We start from the raw sequence: 18,908 nt of genomic DNA on the forward strand, positions 1-18,908 counted from the left end.
TGGAGTTTGACCACTGTTCTATGCAGCTAAAGTGCTTATTTTTCCTTATTTATCTTTACTTAAGGTAAGCAGTAGCATTAGTCTTTCTATTGCATTTAATTTATGACAGCTGACCTTTGTTGATTTCTATAATGGAGTCCCAAGTTCCATGACTCTAGGGAATTATTCCTGTATGCTCATTCACGGGGGTGTGGACATCATTGCCATCAGTAGTCATTTACTGTACATCACCAGTAGCTCCTGAATGAACAGTCAACTACATTGAGTTTAGAGTCTTATACACCAGTGTGGGTGATAGACATTAGTGAACTAGAGGCGTTTTTCAAAATTGTTTCAAGATTCAATATTGTTTAGCATCATTTCCAGTACACAAGCACAAAGAACAATGAAATAATTGTTACTCCAGATCCAATGCAGTACAAAAAAACACAATAAGGTTGTGTGTCTACATGACACTAGGCACAGGTGTGATTGATGGGAAATAAGACCATAAGATATTGGAGCTGAAGTAGGTCATTCAGCCCATTGAGTCTGCACGGCCATTCAATCATGGGCTGATCCAATTCTTCCAGTCATCCCCACTCCCCTGCCTTCACATCATACTCTTTGATGCCCTGACTAATGAAGAACCGATCTATCTCTGCTTAAATGCCCCCAATGACTTGGCCTCCACAGCCGCTCATGGCAACAAACTCCAGATTTACCACCTCTGACTAAAATAATTTCTCCGCATCTCAGTTCGAAATGGACATCCTTCAATCCTGAAGTCATGCCCTCTTGTCCCAGAATCACCTACCATGGGAAGTAACTTTGCCATATCTAATCTTTTCAGGCCTTTGAACATTCGGAATGTTTCTATGAGATCCCCCCTCATTCTCCTGAACTCCAGAGAATACAGCCCAAGAGCTGCCAGACATTCCTCATATGGTAACCCTTTCATTCCTGGAATCATTCTTGTGAATCTTCTCTGAACCCTCTCTAATGTCAGTACTGTATATCCTTTATAAAATAAGGAGCCCAAAATTGCACACAATACTCCCAAGTGTGGTTTCATGAGTGTCTTATAGAGCCTCAACATCACATCCCTGCTCTTATATTCTATACCTCTAGAAATGAATGCCAACATTGCATTTGGCTTCTTCACAACCAACTCAACCTTGAGGTTAACCTTTAAGGTATCTTGCACGAGGATTCCCAAGTCCCTTTGCATCTCTGCATTTTGAATTCTCTCCCCATCTAAATAATAGTCCGCATTTATTTCTTCACCAAAGTGCATGATCATACACTTTCCAACATTGTATTTCATTTGCCACCTCTTTGCCTATTCCCCTAAACTATCTAAGTCTCTCTGCAGGCTTTCTGTTTCCTCAACACTACCCCCTCCTCCACCTATCTTTGTACCATTGGCAGATTTAGCCCCAAATCCATTAATCCCATAGTCCAAATCATTAACATACAGTACAACATAAAAAATAGTGGTCCCAACATTGACCCCTGTGGAACTCCACTGGTAACTGGCAGCCAGCCAGAATAGGATCCCTTTATTCCCACTATCTGTTTTCTGCCAACAAGCCAATGCTCCACCCCTGCTAGAAACTTCCCTGTAATTCCATGGGTGATTATTTTGCTAAGTAGCATCATGTGCGGCATCTTGTCAAAGGCCTTCTGAAAATCCAAGTACACCACATCTACTACAGCTCCTTTGTCTACCCTGCTTATAATTTCCTCAAAGAATTGCAGTAGGTTTGTCAGTCAGGATTTTTCCTTGCAGAAGCCATGCTGTTTTTGGCCTATCTTGTCATGTGCCTCCAGGTACTCTGTAATCTCATCCCTAACAATCAATTCCAACAACTTCCCAACCACTGATGTCGGGCAACAGGTCTATAGTTTCCTTTCTGCTGCCTCCCACCCTTCTTAAATAGCGGAGTAACATTTGCAATTTTCTAGTCACCCGGTACAATGCCAGAATCTATGGATTATTGAAAGATCATTGTTAATGCCTCCACAATCTCTCCAGCTACTTCCTTCAGAACCTGAGGGTGCATTCCATCAGGTCCAGGAGATTTATCCACCCTCAGACCATTAAGCTTCCTGAACACTTTGTCAGTTGTAATTTTCACTGCACAAACTTCACTTCCTTGATGCTCTTGAATATCCGGTATACTGCAGACTCTTCCACTGTGAAGACTGATGCAAATGATAAAGTAGTGGTGGTTGGGGTTGCTGTGGGGTGGGTTAGTGGGTGCAGGTGTTGATTAGCCTTATTACTTGGGAAAAAGAACTGGTTTTGAGTCTGGTGGAACAACTAGTTTAAATCATAAACCAGTTGTTCAATGGTCACTGTGAATATATTCCAGAATTAAAAATTTGTCTCTGGATCAAAGATACAGATCTCTAAACACTTGTCCAATAATTGAGCTACTGCACCCACTGTTCCTGTTTTCTTTCTTGAGTCTGAAGGAAGTGACTTTACACTTTCCTATAACAAATTATATTTGTCACACCTCTGCCCACATGCTCACTCTGTTCACATCCCTGAACAACTTTCTGGTGTCTGTACAATCCCTCCCAATTTTGCATTGCCATCAGAACAGAGGAAATAGAGGCAGGAGAAGTCCATCCAAGCTCCGTATCTGAGTATCATCTCCCTCAATTTTCCATATATATAGTTGTTAGTTCTGCATCCACGGTCTAATGAGGCATGGAATTGTTAAGATTAGTAAAATTCTGAGAAAAGATATTTATTGTCAACTTGGTCCTGAATCTATCCTTCCCAATTCAGATTTTCCACTCTCCCAGCATTCACTTTTAATGATTCTCAGAACCTCATGTTCCAATGAAATAGATAATTTTTCATTTTTATATTATTAGCTTACTTACCTTTGTATTCATCTTTTCTCCCCTCTTAGCTTCTTAGTTGCCTTCTGCTATTTATTAAAAGCTTACTGATCCTCTAGCTTCCTACTAATTTTGACATATTGCATGCCCTCTTATTTGCTTTTATGCTGCCTTTGACTTCCATGTCATCTACCCTTTAGAATGCTGTTTATTTGGCATGAAATGATCCTGTCTTCTGAATTAATCCCAGAAACTCCAACCATTGCTGTGCTACCGTCATCCTCGATAGCATCCCTTTGCTATTAACTTTAGACAGCTCCTCTCTCATGCCTCTGTAGTTACACTTACTTAACTGTAATACTGGTGCATCCAATCTTAGCTTCTCCTCAAATAGCAGGGTGAGTTCTATCATAATGATCACTGCTTCTTAAGGGTTCCTTTCCTTAAGCTCCATTATCAAATACAGTTTATTGCACAACACTAAATCCAGAATTGCCTTTTCCCTAGTGGGCTTAACTATAAGCTGCTCTATTGTTGGCTTTCTACAAATTCTTTTCTTGGGATCCAGAGCTAACCTGATTTTCACAGTCTGTCTCCAAATTGAAGTCCCCATGACCATAGTAACATAGCCTTTCTTGCATGCTTTTTCTACCTTCTGTTGTAATTTGTATCCACATCTTGGCTACTATTTGGAGGCCTGTATATAATTCTCTTTAGGGTCCTTTTACCCTTCAGTTTTTTAACTCTACCCAAAAGGATTCTACATCTTCTGATTCGGTGTCACTTTTTACTAAGGATTTTATTTCACTTTCTTTAACAAATTGAGCCACCCCACCCTTTCTGTCCACCTGCTTGTCTTTTCAATAGCACTGTATCTTTGGATGTTTAGGCTCCAGCTGTGATCTTTTAGCAAACATTACATTTATTCTCTCCAATTGTCACTACATTCTCTGTATCTTAAACTATGCTCATCTCAATGATGAGAGGATATCAATCCAAAATATTCTTCTCTGCACAGATACCAGCTGACCTGCCAAGTATTTCCATCATTTTCACTTTATTATATTCATGCCTAATCTTACATTCTATTCCCCATGCAATAACGGCAAACACTCCACTTACTTTCCTATCACTTGTAACTTTCTGCGTTTTATCTACCAGCACATTCAGGTTCCTCAGTTCACCAACACTTTCTAGTTTCTCAGCATTAAGGGAAAAAATTCTGCTTTTTCATTCTTCCCACCAACATGAACAATGTCCTCTTTTCCCAAATGCCAGCTTCTTGCTAATTTAGTTAATACCTGTGGGAATCTCTTAATAGTCATTGTTCCAGTTAGTAAACTTGGATAAGCTATTCCTTGTTCTTTCCTTCATTGTTAATATAAATTGTAAATAACACACACCCCAGGATACTGCTTCTTGTGAATGCCCCTCCAATAAAAACCTCCTACTTTCAGTTTTGAATTAATCCTACCTCCGACATCTGATACTGTACTTACATTGTAAGATCCCAAACTGTGAGGTGCTAAGAAACCGTTAATATATGGAGAAAGATCTTTGAATTCATTACCTTATCTCCAACATCTGATGCTATACTCATATCATAAGATCCCAAACTGTGAGTTGCTAAGGCACCTTAACATGGGGGAGAGTTAAAGCTAAAGGAAGTAGCTCAGAGATTTAGGGAGCTTCACCTGCTGTGGTCAGACGTTCCCCAGATCTCACTTGAGGCTCTGACTTCCGACTCTTGCTGTTGGTGTTGCTTCTGGAACTCAATCGACCAGACTGTGAGCTTGTGCTAGGACATTTCTGTACCGTCACTGGACGCTCTTTCAGAGTTAATGCCTTGGTGTGGACAGATTTAGAGTGAAGTTGTTCCTGCATTGGCTCATAATTGTAAAATAACCCATTAGCAGAGCACAAAGGAACTGGAAATATTTACTTATTGTTTCAGATTATTTAAATCCTGTTAATAATCCAACTTCCAATAATTATTGGCAGAAATAAATCCTCATAAGAGTGAAATGAAAGAAGAAAATATTGGAAACACTCAGCAGGTTAAGCATCTGTTGGGGGGGCGGGGAAGAGCGATAATATTTCAGGTCAACTTGCTCTGATGAAGGGGCTTCAACTTCAAGTATTAACCAAAGTTTCTCCTTTCACCAAAGCTGCCTGAACTACTGAGCATTTTCAACATTTTCTGCTTTATTTCATATTTACAGCATTGGTGTTATTGACATTTATTTTAACCTTATTCAAATAGCCACTGAAAGAGAGCTATTGTTGAGAGAATTAACCTTTCACCTCAGTTTTGTCTTCTCTCTTTTCATGACCTGAAGCTTACTGTAATCTCTATCCATTTTGGTGCTCCTAGAAGAAACTCCTGGCCAATGCTGCCCAAAATTCTCATCATCCCAGGCAACAGTGGGTGCAACAGGAATATTTTTAAATGAGCTAAAGTTATATTGGTGAAAAGGGCTATGTCCAGCACTAGGAGACACATCTTGTCTGCTGCTCACCCGCTGTCATCCCAAATTACCACCTGATATCAGGCTGAAATCACCTGAGATCTCATATGTTCAATCATATAACAGCCACTGCCCTTATAATCCCCCCTGTTCACTATACCCATGCATTTTTAGACTTTTGTTAACTTTCTGCACTTCTCCGGGACAGGTAAGAAGAGTTTTATCAGCTGGATGATTTAAATCTACTTTTTAATCTGCAACCTTCTCCATCTCACCTTTATTATCTCTTCCTACTAATATTGCTCTGCCTAATGTTCATCTGAATACCCCTCAACAAAGCCCTGGTCTTATTCTAACTCTTGTATCATTACTGTTAAGTTCCGATGTTGTGCAGTGGCTCCAGCACCAAACCCCTTTGTGACCAAAATTCCAAGAACCCAAGTTTATGTCATCTGATCCTCACTTCCTGATTTGTATCATCTTCCTCGCAATTCAATTCAACCTGACTGTTTGGCATTTCAACCCTGTTATCAAAAACAAAAGGGTGTAATTTTAAGATGAGAGGTAGGAGATTTAAAGAAGCTCTTTGGGAAGCTTGCTGCCAGAGGAAATGGTGGAATGAGATACAATTATGTGTTTCAGAAGCATTTAAACAGACACTTAAATAGGGGAGGTGTAGAAGGATATGGTCCGAATGCCGGCAAATGAGAATGGTGTAGATAGGCAAAAAGGTTACCACAGACATTGGGTGGGGGGGGGGGGCAAAGGGCTTATTTCTCTACTCTGAGTCTATGACTGACGCCTTGCATCTTGGAACTGGATCCTTCTCCTGGTGCCCTGCACAATGGCATCAGGTCCTCTCCTGGAATCTCTCACCCTACAATTCTAGAGCCTGCCCTGTGGTAAAGAGCTCTCTTCCCTGCAAACCATCTGCTTTCCCTTTGGTTCTGTGCCGTGCGATGTGGCTATTGTATAATCCTATAACACTAGACCCTTCCCAGGAATTGAAAGTAAGCACAATGAATGTCAGCATAGGGCAGTCATGCTCTACTCACCCTGTTCCCAGCTTGTTTCCATTCCTTCAGGACTTTTGGCCCAAATTCCAAACGCTGTGTGGTTTCACACTGCATAGCTGGTGGGTTGGGGTGTGGCGGTGTGCGCAGTGGTCTCTTGCTGCTGCGGGGCAGGACATCTAAGATGGAATTCAAAATGAATCATCGTGAATCTGCTACTTGCAAGTTCATAGAACATAGATCTATGTCATATGATAATATCATATCATAGATCATATATCTATGCACAGTACACAGGCCCTTTGGCCCATAGAGTTGGTGACCTATGATGTTGTGCCAACTTTTTAACTCACTCCAAGATCAATCTAATCCTTCCCTCCATTTAACCCACCATTTTTCTTTCATCCATGTGCCTACCAAAGAGTTGTTTAAATCTCCCTAATGTATCTGCCTCTGTGTTGCTGATAATAAATTAACTAACTGAAGCTAGAACACATGCACACTTATGACTCAACATACATATATTTTGTCATTTATTTATTGATTGATTGATTTATTTATTGCGATACAGGGTGGAATAGGCCCTTCTGGCCCTTCAATCCCCTGGTTGATTCTTTACAATAGCTAACCAATTAACATACCAACCAGTATGTCTTTGGACTGTAGGAGGAACATGGAGCACCCAGAGAGACCCATGTGGTCACAGAGAGAATGTACAAACTCCTTACAGGCAGTGGCAAAATTGAACCCAGATTGCCTGCACTGTAATGGATTGTGCTGCCATGCAATAAAGGAGAATAGCATGGCCCTTGTCACCACCATTCTGAATTCTGAATGGAGAAATCCTAATTTTTATGCAGAATTGGCTAGCGGTTACAGATAATGACCATTTGGTAAACTATGTATGAAAGGCCTAGATGGAGTAGATGTAGAAAGGATGTTTCCCATGGTGGGGGAGTCTACAACAAGAGGACACAGCCTCAGAATAGAAGGGCATCCATTAAAACAAGAGATGCAGAGAAATTTCTCTAGCCAGAGGGTGGTGAATTTGTGAAATATTTCCCACAGGCAACTGTGGAGGCCAGGTCATTGAGTGTATTTAAGTCAAAGCTTGATAGGTTCTTGATTAGACATTAGTAATTAGAAATTAGTAAAGCACCTTAGCTGGTGTGTGTGCCTTGGATCGCTTATCATGTCTCCAGAGCCCTGCTGTGCAAAGGGAATCTATGTTCTTCAGAGACCTTTCTTGCTTCTTGCCTGGGCTATCTGCAGTCTATCTTTGGGTAAGGTGGTGGCATGCTTAGATGCAGTGGCCACTCTGGGTCCAATCAAAGGTACATTCGTTCATCTTGTACATTTTTTTACAATGACAAATCACTATCGGATACTAAAAATATCAAGTACTGCAGGTCTATCCCATTAGCGAGTTGCCTGATAGCAATGGAGCTGGGCTTATTGCATACCATTGTTGTGTTCTCACCAGAATTTGCTACATACCATTGTGCCAAGATGGCACATTGTCCAAAAAAAAAAGGAGCGAGTGATTGCCTTGTCCATTTTTATTGTGATTGGACATTGGTAATGTACAAAACAGTCTGGTTCACTAGTTCAGTGGCGAGACTGATGGTGGGGGGTCTGTGTTGCTTCAGTTGTTGTGTAGAAAAGGTCTTCAGGCCTCTGAGTCGCCTGTTGTGGTCGCCAGCGAAGGAGATACCAAAGCTGGCTGTGCACCATTAGATTTCTTTCTGGGTTGGGTGCTGCCCCTGGTGCTCATGTGATGGAAGTAAAAGCTGGACCAAGACAACTCGGACATGGGCTATATTTTTTGCCCCCCTTTGTGACTGTATGTTTTTCTGAAGTTGTAACATAAGTTCTGTTGGTAATGTGTTTTACAACTTGGCTCCGAAGGAATACTGTCTCATTTGATTATATTCCTGTATGGTTGAATGATACTTGAACTTAAACTTGATCCTTGCCTGGATTATATGTTAACCCTTGCCTTACCACAACTTCCACACCTCTACCACCACCAGCAGCACTTTCCACACACCTATGACTCTGTTTAAAAAAAAATGTCCCTGACATCACCCCTATATTTTCCTCCAATCACTTTTAAATTATACCCTCTAGTATTAGCCATTTCTGCCTTGGGGAAAAATGGTACTGACTGTCCACTCTATCTATGCCTCTTTATACACCTCCATCAATTCATCTCTTATCTTCCTTTGCCTGTTTTACCTTTCCTCAAGACATGCTCTCTCATCTAGGCAGCATCCTGGTAAACCTCCTCAGCAACCCCTCTAAAGCTTTTACATCATTCCTATAATGAAGTGACCAGGAATGCACACAATACTCCAAGAGTGGTCTAACCACAGTTTTATAGAGCGCAGTATTACCTCATGGGTCTTGAACTCAATCTCCCAACTAATTAAGGACAACCCTTCTTAGCTATCCTATCAATTTGCACTGCACCTTTGAGAGATCTATGGACTTGGATCTCACGATACCTCTGGTCCTGTACGTTTCTAACACAGTCATAACTGGCATTCACCCTGTACAATGCCTTCAAGTTTGACTTTCCAAAGTTCCACTTCAAACTTTTCTGGATTGAACTCCATCTGTCACTTCTCAGCCCAGGTCTGCATCCTGTCAATGTCTTGTTGTAACCAACAACAACCTTCTACACTATTCACAACACCATCAGCCTTCAATTCATGAAGGAAAAGGTGCAAGCTGGGTAATAGGACAAACGTAAGATACTGGAGATCGATCATATTACTAGAAAGTGCAGGAAGCATTTAGTAGGTCACAGTATTTCTGGAGAAAGAAACATAGTACCTGTTTAGCTGTTTCCAGTGCTTTCTGGTTTACTTACTGCCCATCATGCCACTGGTATTTAGGGCAACAATTAAGGTCCTCCATCTCTGTCTGTCCATACTGTCACACACAGATGTAGAAGGATTCTTCATTGCTGTTTCCACAACAATTTTGTTTTACCAGTCAAGGCTGTTAGCTCTGAGCTGAACCCCTGAACCTGGAGGACCAGTGGACCACTCTTAGTCTGTCCTCTACCCTTTGACCTGTTTGGCATGGGTGACCCTACCAAGAGACAAAGCACAAAGCCCTGACTCTACCCAACGTAGCTCTCCAGATCAAGCCTCCAAACCCAACGATAAGGTTGTGATCCTCTTGGAGGACTTTATAGTTTAATTGTGCACTAATGCAGTGTCTTCAACCTAGAGTTGTCACAAATGCTCTACAGTTTATGAAGTACTTCTGTGCTGTGGTCAATGTTGTAATTGAGGTTCCTTGGTTGCACAAAACAAGCCCAACATCAGAAATGTTATAATGATGTTGGTTGAAAATTAAATACATTGGCCTTTTAATAATGTTATACTGTTGCAAGGAAAGTAAGATATTTGAAGAACTAATATTACAGCTTTGGTACAACTTCAAATTTATCCCTATGAATAACCCCAGCCGCACACCCATTCAAAGTCTTCCGTTCTCCCACCTCTGGAACTTTTGCACATCCTACATATTCATTGCTACATCCTTATTGGCCATGGCTACAGCTGCCTAAATTTGGAATATCCTCCTAAAACTATCCCACTCATCGTTTTTTCAAAAATGCACCTTAAACCTATCCCGCTGGGCCAACCTTTTATTTGCCTGAACCTTTATGTGGCTAGATGTCACATTTTATTCGATTACACTGCTTTGATTGAGATAGTTTATTACAGGGTATTTTATAAATATACTGAGAAAAGAACTATAAAAATATTAGAATTTACAATCACAAATGGGTATTATTTCTGTACTTAAGAAAAAATAACAAAGAAAATTTTCTTCCATGCCTCCATACTTTTTCTTTTGGGGTTTTTTCCACGGTGATTTTCAGGAAAATTATCATTTTTACTAGATGTTGGAGCAAGGATCTGGAGGGCTTGGAAATCGCTGGGTGATCTGAGCTTGGGAATCTACCCAGTGTTAATAGACAATAGGTGCAGTAGTAGGCCATTCAGCCCTTTGAGCCAGCACCACCATTCACTGTGATCATGGCTGATCATCCACAATCAGTACCCTGTTCCTGCCTTCTCCCCATACCCCTTGACTCCGCTGTCTTTAAGAGCTCTATCTAACTCTTTCTTGAAGGCATCCAGAGAATTGGCCTCCACTGCCTTCTGAGGCAGAGCATTCCACAGATCCACAACTCTCTGAGTGAAAAAGTTTTTCCTCAACTCCATTCTAAATGGCCTACCCCTTATTCTTAAACTGTGGCCTCTGGTTCTGGACTCCCCCAACATCGGGAACATGTTTCCTGCCTCTAGCATGTCCAATCCCTTAATAATCTTATATGTTTCAATCAGATCCCCTCTCATCCTTCTAAATTCCAGTGTATGCAATCCCAGTCACTCCAATCTTTCAACATATGACCGTCCTGCCATCCCAGGAATTAACCCTGTGAACCTACGCTGCACTCCCTCAATAGCAAGAATGTCCTTCCTCAAATTTGGAGACCAAAACTGAACACAATACTCCAGGTGTGGTCTCACCAGGGCCCTGTACAACTGCAGAAGGACCTCTTTGCTCCTAAACCCAACTCCCCTTGTTATGAAGGCCAACATGCCATTAGCTTTCTTCACTGCCTGCTGTACCTGCATGCTCACTTTCAGTGACTGATGACCACGGACACCGAGATCTCGTTGTACTTCCCCTTTTCCTAACTTGACACCATTCAGATAGTAATCTACCTTCCTGTTCTTGCCACCAAAGTGGATAACCTCACATTTATCCACATTAAACTGCATCTGCCCCCTCACCCAACCTGTCCAAGACACCCTGCATTCTCCTAACATCCTCCTCACATTTCACACTGTCACCCAGCTTTGTGTCATCTGCAAATTTGCTAATGTTACTTTTAATCCCTTCATCTAAATCATTAATGTATATTGTAAACAGCTGCGGTCCCAGCACAGTCTTGTGGTACCCCACTAGTCACTGCCTGCCATTCTGAAAGGGACCCGTTAATCCCTACTCTTTGTTTTCTGTCTGCCAACCAATTTTCTATCCATGTCAGTGCCCGACCCCCAATACCATGTGCTCTAATTTTGCCCACTAATCTCCTATGTGGGACCTTATCAAAGGCTTTCTGAAAGTCCAGGTACACTACATCCACTGGCTCTCCCTTGTCCATTTTCATAATTACATCCTCAAAAAATTCCAGTAGATTAGTCAAGCATGATTTCCCCTTCGTAAATCCATGCTGACTTGGATCGATCCTGTTACTGCTATCCAAATGTGTCGCTATTTCATCTTTTATAATTGACTCCAGCATCTTCCCCACCACTGTTCAGAAGTGATTATTGTATGTGATACACTGCCCTTTTGGCTGAAGTCTGTTTGAGAGCTATCTCCACTTTGTGGGTCAGTTCAGCTGGCCTCTCAGACCAGAAGCAAATCTGAGCAAATAGTGGAAGCGGATATGACCTAACTAAGATAAAATGTAGATGTGCCACCATGTTATTGTGGTTCTTACTCAGAGGTCTTGTGAAGGATGACTGGTAGTTTGTTAGAAGCCAGTCAGTATTCACTGAGCGTTGCTGATTTGATTGGTTCTTCTTGCAATTCTGATGGCATTTGTGTTGACTGGAAGAGAGAAGGAAGAGTTCAGTAAGACAACGTAACCTGATGGAGCTATTAATTAACTAACACCAAGCAATTTTACTGTTGTTGATCCTCATCAATTTGGAAATAGTTGCTTGCTTTTATATACTCCATGCCCTTTACTGCAAAAGTCAACGTTTCATTTTCCTTTGTAGTTGCATGCCGTAATGCACTTCATACCAGGTCACCCAACTCTGTTTTTACAGCTACATTTTTTAGTCTCTATTTTAGTCTCAATCTACTTAAGCAAGATTGGGTTCCTATTCTACCTATCAAAATAGATATCTTTGTATTTCCCTACGTTATGCACCATCTGTCCAGATTTTGTTTAACCTACTTAAATCCCCTTTCTGATTTTTGTCTCCTCCTCACAACTTGATGTATTTGGTTCATCAGGAAATTTGCCTTGAGCTCTCTCAGTCCTTTATGTTGTTAACATAGATTGTGAATTGTCCCTCATTTGATCCCTGTGGCATCCCACCAGTTACAGCTTGCTAACTTGAAAGTGATCCATTCACCCTGATTTTAGTTAGTCAATCTTTGATCCGTGTTAAAGTTGTAGCCTGAAGGTCATGGTCTCTTCTCTTGTGCGACAATCTCATTTGTTGCACCTTATTAAATGTTATAGAACTTAGAAAACCTACAGCACAATACAGGCCTTTCAGCCCACAATGCTGTGCCGAACATGTACTTACTCTAGAAATTAGCTAGGGTTACCCACAGCCCTCTATTTTTCTAAGCTCCACGTACCTGTCCAGGAGTCTCTTAAAAGACCCCATTGTATCTGCCTCCACCACTGTTGCCAGCAGCCCATTCCACACACTCACCATTGTCTGAGTAAAAAAAAACTTACCCCTGACATCTCCTCTGTACCTACTCCCCAGCACCTTAAACCTGTATCCTCTTGTGGCAACCATTTCAGCCCTGGGAAAAAGCCTCTGACTATCCACATAATCAATGCCTCTTATCATCTTATACATCTCTGTCAGTTCACCTCTCATTGTCCGTCACTCCAAGGAGAAAAGGCCGAGTTCACTCAACCTATTCTCATAAGGCATGCTCCCCAATCCAGGCAACATCCATGTAAATCTCCTCTGCACCCTTTCTATAGTTTCCAAAGTTATCTTGAATTCCAAATACATACCATCTTCCTTAATTATGTTCCAAAAGAACTCCAACAAATTTTCCAATCCTATTTTATCTTCCATAAAACCACACAGTGCCAAAGAACTGTGCAGCACAGAAACAAGCCATTTGGTCTATCATGTTCGTGTTGACCCTTTTGCCTGTCTCCAGTCAGTCCATATCCTCCTTTGCCTTGCCTAAGTGCCTGTCTATGTGTCTCTCAAATGTATTGATTGTATCTGACTCCCATTTCCTCTAGCAGCAAGCTCCAGATATCACCCAGTCTTTAAAAAAATTTACTCCTTAACTCCCTTTTAAAGCTCCATTTCAACATAATAACCTGTTGAATACATAAGTTAACATAAAACCCCTGCCATGGGAAAAAGTCTGGCTCTCTACCCTATCTCTGCCGCTTATAATTTTATATACCTCCAGCAAGTCACTCCTCAGGGAAAACAAACCCAACCTATTCAATCTCTCCAAATTCAAAAATATTCACTCTAAGTGATGATGACTTTCTAAATATTCTGCTGCTGCATTCTCAAAAATGAATTCCAGAATTTTCTTAAAGACAGATATTAGCTAATAGTTTGCCCATCCTTTCTTAAAATGGGATGAAATTTGAAGATTTTGATTCCACTGGGACCTAATCTGAGAGAACCCCCGTAGCCTCTGAGGAGGTGTGCCTCAGAAAGACAGCATCCATTATTAAGGACCCCCAGCACCCAGGGCATGCCCTTTTCCCATTGTTACCATCAGGTAGGAGGTACCGAAGCCTGAAGGCTCACACTCAGTGATTCAGGAACAGCTTTTGACCCTCTGCTATCCGATTCCTAAATGGACATTGAATCCTTGAACACTACCTCGCTTTTTAATTATATTAATTCTATTGCATTATTTTTAACTTAATTACTCCATATACATATGTATATACTTACTGTAATTGTCATTTATTTTTTTCTACATTATTATATATTACATTGTACTGCTGCCGCTAAGTTAACCAATTTCACAACACATGCTGGTGATATTAAACCAGATTCTGATTGTTTTTTTTAAGACCCCAGGATGCAGACTACCAAATCTGGAGGACTATTAGCCTTTAGTCCTGTCAGTTTGCTTGGTGTATTCTTTCTGGTGAGAGTCATATACCTTTAACTTCCTCCTTCCAATTTATCCTCTGAACAATCTACTATTATTAGAAAACTTTTGTGAAGACAGACAAAATATTTGTTCATTGTCTTCACCATTATCTTGTTTCCTATTATTTCCCCATATGTGGCTCAGTGTCAAATGTTGCTAAATAACTCTTTCTGATTATATTTTGAACGCGCTATACAAATACTGCTTGGGTTAAAGTTGCTTATATTTAGTCATTAAGATTAGGGCACGTATACTTTGTCTCTAAATTGCTCTCTTCTACAGATCAGAGCAATTAGATGTTCTGATCTGCCTTTGGATCCTAAGAAAATGATGTCATATTTCCCTACATTAAGTGAACTTTGTCACAGTTTTGTTCACTTGAATTCTGCCAATATTAATCAACATGGAACAATTTGATATGAAGTTTGCTTATCAACAGCCAATGAGGTTCCTGGAAACTGTTATAAAGTGGGGTAGGTGGTTCTCATCATCCAATGATGGTTCAAAAATAGACTGACATTTATTGTTCAGAATGAGCGGAAATGAGAAAAGTTCAATAGGTGATGACTGTACACTGTGTTTCAAAAACATCAGTCCTCTGCACTCAGAGTAGTTTTTGAAACACAGTGAATGTACAGAGAAACCCAATGAGTAGAATGTCATGACAGATGTCTGCTACTGATGATAGAGGAAGTTCACTGTCATGAGTAGCAGATGTCCAATTCAGAAAATAAACTATTAAAATGCTTTCTCTATTTGTATTTTTACATCATCCATGCCACTTCCTGTGGAACAGTCAGCAAAACACCAGTAAATGATAAAATTGCTGGAAGGACATTCAATGGATTCCAAGACATTCAATGCTATTGTTTCCAGGATAATGGGGGAAAACATACATAAAGCAGAACATGTAATATGTGTCCCTGGCAATTAAGTTTTTTTTAAGTGGACGAGAGCTGGAATGGAAAGCTTACATTTTAAATGGGATTAATTTGGATTGATGCTGGACTATAGGCCAATGGCATTGACAACTTTAGGGAAAGGACAAGCTATAGTTTGGGATTAACATGGAGCCATGAGGAAAAAGTGCAATCAAGGAAATTAGGTTGGTGCCTGATCATGATTAAAGTTTGAGATTGGTGCAGATTTTTGACTAATGGGCCCTATATTGGCTCATACACTGAGTGAAAGGGATGGTGCAGTGGTGATCAGGGTAGATGATCAGTGGCTAGTTCAGTGGAATGTTTAACAGAATCTGGTATGTCATGAAACCTGGCAGTCTCAAAACAGAACAGCAGAAACTTCAATTTCCAGTATGTAAAGAATAACCTGGTCCACACATACATCCTTGACTGGTGTTGTTTTATACTGAGGCACAGAAGTTGTCACTAATTCTGCAAGAAATTGCACAATTCCCACCTCCACTTCCACAATCTTGGTGAAGGTATGAACACTCTCATTGTGTTGGTCTCAGGATCTCCCACAAAGCTTGAGGCAGCAGGATAGAGATCTTGTAAGTAGAGCCACTCATACCCTACAGGGTGCCTCAAAGAGCTCAATGGCCAATAAAGAGCTTCAGAATTGCTATCACCACTGCTTTATAGTTTGTCCTCCAGCATTGAAGGAATTGACTATTTATTGTCCACTACCCTCATTCAAAGGTTCGACATTCCAAATTAGACATCAGAATCAAGATTAGAAGTCCGCAGACACTTACCAGCAAGAGGAAATGGGTAGTGATTATGAATTGGATCTCTGGCTCCAGTAATCCTGTTCTGAGATGCTGAGACTAATTGTTCTGAGATGTCATTGATATTGTGATGTCAATAATATAGTGATCAGTGACCAGCTACCTTATCACAGACTGACATTGAATTTTGCTGAAATGGGAAAACTTTTGAAAGTTGGATCCTAGATACTTGGATATAAGTGTTGTGGTTAGGATTGAAATTTAGAATAGAATGTAGAGTTATGATTCAGATAGGAGGGATGTGGTAACACTACTACAATGAGGAATTGAAAAAAAATCTGGTTAGGATAGGGCTGTGATTAGGATAGGCAGGTAAGGTTACTGTAGAAGTTGAGTGTAGTGTAGACAGAGCGGAGTTGAGATTAAAGGCATGGAATTGTGGTTGAAAGGGCGAAAGAAGGAAGCATAATGCTGCAATGCTTGGCTCGGGTTGGTGTAGAAAAGATAAAGCTGGGATAAAAATGGTTTTATCCATTTTTGAATGGGTGAGGAATAGAAGGACTGAGTTTGCTGATAATGGATACTCTTAAAAGTGAATTTGCTACTTCCAAATGCATTCATGACTCAACACATGGCTTACAGCCATAGTACATTCTAAAATAATACACAGGATTACACTTCAGAAGTACTCTCTTAACTATGCCAATCATTGGACTGATCTACAAATGTTACAAAAGATGCTGTATAAACACAAATCTTTTTAACCTTATCTATATTGGAGAGACACTCTTACCCACAATCACACAGCTCACAGAGGCATGAAAACTCCAGGAATTCCAGATCTTCTATTTTTTTCAAATAATTGAGAGCCATTTTAATAAATATTTCTTTTTGAAGTGTGTTCCTAAAGAGAACCCACTCAGAAACTGAGCAAGTCCTTTCAGAGTGTCCCACAGTGTGTCCAGGAAGAACTTCCTCCTGGCAGTGGTCAGTCAGTCTTCCTGAATCAGAATCAATTATAGTCAATCTCTTTAGTGTATGCCTGTTGCTATGGCACTTTCTCACATGCAACTTGACTACTCAATAGGGGGTTGTTTAGGTTTGAAAGGAATAATGAGATCTGAGCCTATTTTAATTATGGTGAACCAATGAGTCAGCCAAGTTTACTACAGGCTCACCTGAGAGGGAGAGAGGATAGTGTCAGGTACCAATGTGGGTTCACTATTCAGGGTTCCTTTGTTACAAGTTACCAGGGACTGCCAAGTCTAAAGCCTTTATTTAAGAACCCTGTGCACTGTAGTTCCTTTCAGCAAGCAGGATTCTTCTCTTTGTGTAAAGTTCCACTGGAGTCACTTGATCGCATGATCGAGACTAACACTCCCACTGGGGTACTGAAGAACCATTGCATTGTGACTGTATTTCAGTGGGGATGTTAAATTCAGGCTTGCAGCACTTTCCTTGCTGGATGTCACTATTTCAAAGAAGCACAACTCTTTTTGGTGCTCGAGCCAACATTTAGAAACCTCAGGAAGGCTATTTGACATGTCATACCTATAATCACTCTTTTCAAAATAATTATCCAAACTGTTCTTCAACTGATTCTTTTTCCAATTACTTATCTAATCCCCTGAAGCTGTTTGAGAATCTTTCCAGGCAGAAGGTTAGAGACTATACTAATTTGCCTTTAACCTACAGCTCCAGCTGCCTATCATGTTCTACCCTAGGAATTTTTAAGTGCAAAATAATAAATTTAAAGGAAGAAAGTTGTTTCCATTTGTGAGTGAATTTTTTGGGTTTGTGTCATGGATAACCAGAGTCTGGGTTGTTGGGGGGGTGGAGTGGGTGCATGGGTTTGAGAGGTCTGTCTACTGTGCAAACAGTGACTTGTATTCTAACTGTATTACATGGTCTAGTTACCAGAATTGCAAATGTAATCAAGTTAGGTGGCACAAATTGTGTAGATGAGAGTTGTAATGGCGATAATGAGGTCTAATGGGGTTTTCTACCAAGCTCTGTCAACGAGGTTCAGATGTTGACTTTGCACATCTAGCAATATGAATGGAGGAAATATTGTAGCACATTTGGACTGTGATTTCAGGTCTCCACAATAAGAAAAAGAAGAAATGGAGGTATTGGAAAAGAAGCAAAGAAAATTTATGACACCAAAATAACTATTGCTTACAGTAGCAAAGCATTTATTGAAGTCCAGATTTTTGGACTCAGGTTATCACACCCAACTTGGTTACGTTAATGTTTGACCACTATAACAGAAGGATTAGAGAAGACCAGATGTTGCATTATTTGATCATTGTTGCTGCAGCCACAAAGACACGATTGAGTTGCCATTGGTGGAAAAAGTCCCAATTTTTTTGAAGTCCTGATGAAAGGTCTCAGCCCAAAACATCAACTGTTTATTCCCTTCCATAGATGCTGCCTGACTTTGAGTTCCTCCAGCACTTTGTGTGTGTGTTGCTCAAGATTTCCAGCATATGTAGAATCTCCTGTGTTGCAAATCATCTTTGTCTAGTTTTGTTGTCAAGTTCAAGGTTATCCATACTGTATATTGTGTGGTAGATCCAGACTTGCTGCTGGTTCCATTGTTCATTGTTGAAATTATTGTTATTCCATTGAGACTTACATTGTTCCTTATAGTTAATTGAGACTGGAGTTTCCCTCTTGGTCTTTTTCCTGATTTGAGTTTTGATCCTGGGATGCCTGCAATCCTGCAGTGAAACAGATCTGATTGGTTACAGACGTTTCTCTTATCAGAGACTGTAATGTTCTTCTGTGTTCAGTGGATGATACCCAACTTCAATTTTCCAGTATTGTGACTGCACATCCATTAATCAGCTATGATGGAATGGTGGAGCAGGCTTGATGGGCCGAGTGGCTTAATACTGCTCCTGTTGTCTTATGGTCTCATGCTGCTTTGTTTTAGGATAACATTGTCTATTTACACTGGAG

General features: G+C 40.6%; 1 protein-coding gene across 4 annotated transcripts in view; it reads right to left on the minus strand.

Annotated features, from left to right (window-relative positions):
- si:dkeyp-69c1.9 (stabilizer of axonemal microtubules 1) overlaps positions 1-16,866 on the minus strand; it is a 26,372-nt gene extending 9,506 nt beyond the window's left edge. For 2 of the 4 annotated variants that reach the window (XM_059957015.1, XM_059957014.1), the window contains exons 1-4: positions 16,738-16,864; positions 11,859-11,968; positions 6,362-6,498; positions 4,533-4,716 (exon numbers count right to left, since the gene is read on the minus strand). In XM_059957015.1, the coding sequence (XP_059812998.1) occupies positions 4,533-4,716; positions 6,362-6,498; positions 11,859-11,968; positions 16,738-16,817 (511 nt within the window). In that variant the 5' untranslated portion in view covers positions 16,818-16,864. Of the gene's footprint in view, positions 1-4,532; positions 4,717-6,361; positions 6,499-11,858; positions 11,969-16,737 lie in introns of all 4 variants that reach the window. The other 2 variants (XM_059957016.1, XM_059957018.1) reach the window with 2 other exon arrangements.
- Between the last annotated feature and the right edge of the window lie 2,042 nt (positions 16,867-18,908).

Source organism: Hypanus sabinus, chromosome X2 (genome assembly GCF_030144855.1).
Source record: "Hypanus sabinus isolate sHypSab1 chromosome X2, sHypSab1.hap1, whole genome shotgun sequence".
In the NCBI taxonomy this organism is placed as follows: domain Eukaryota; kingdom Metazoa; phylum Chordata; class Chondrichthyes; order Myliobatiformes; family Dasyatidae; genus Hypanus; species Hypanus sabinus.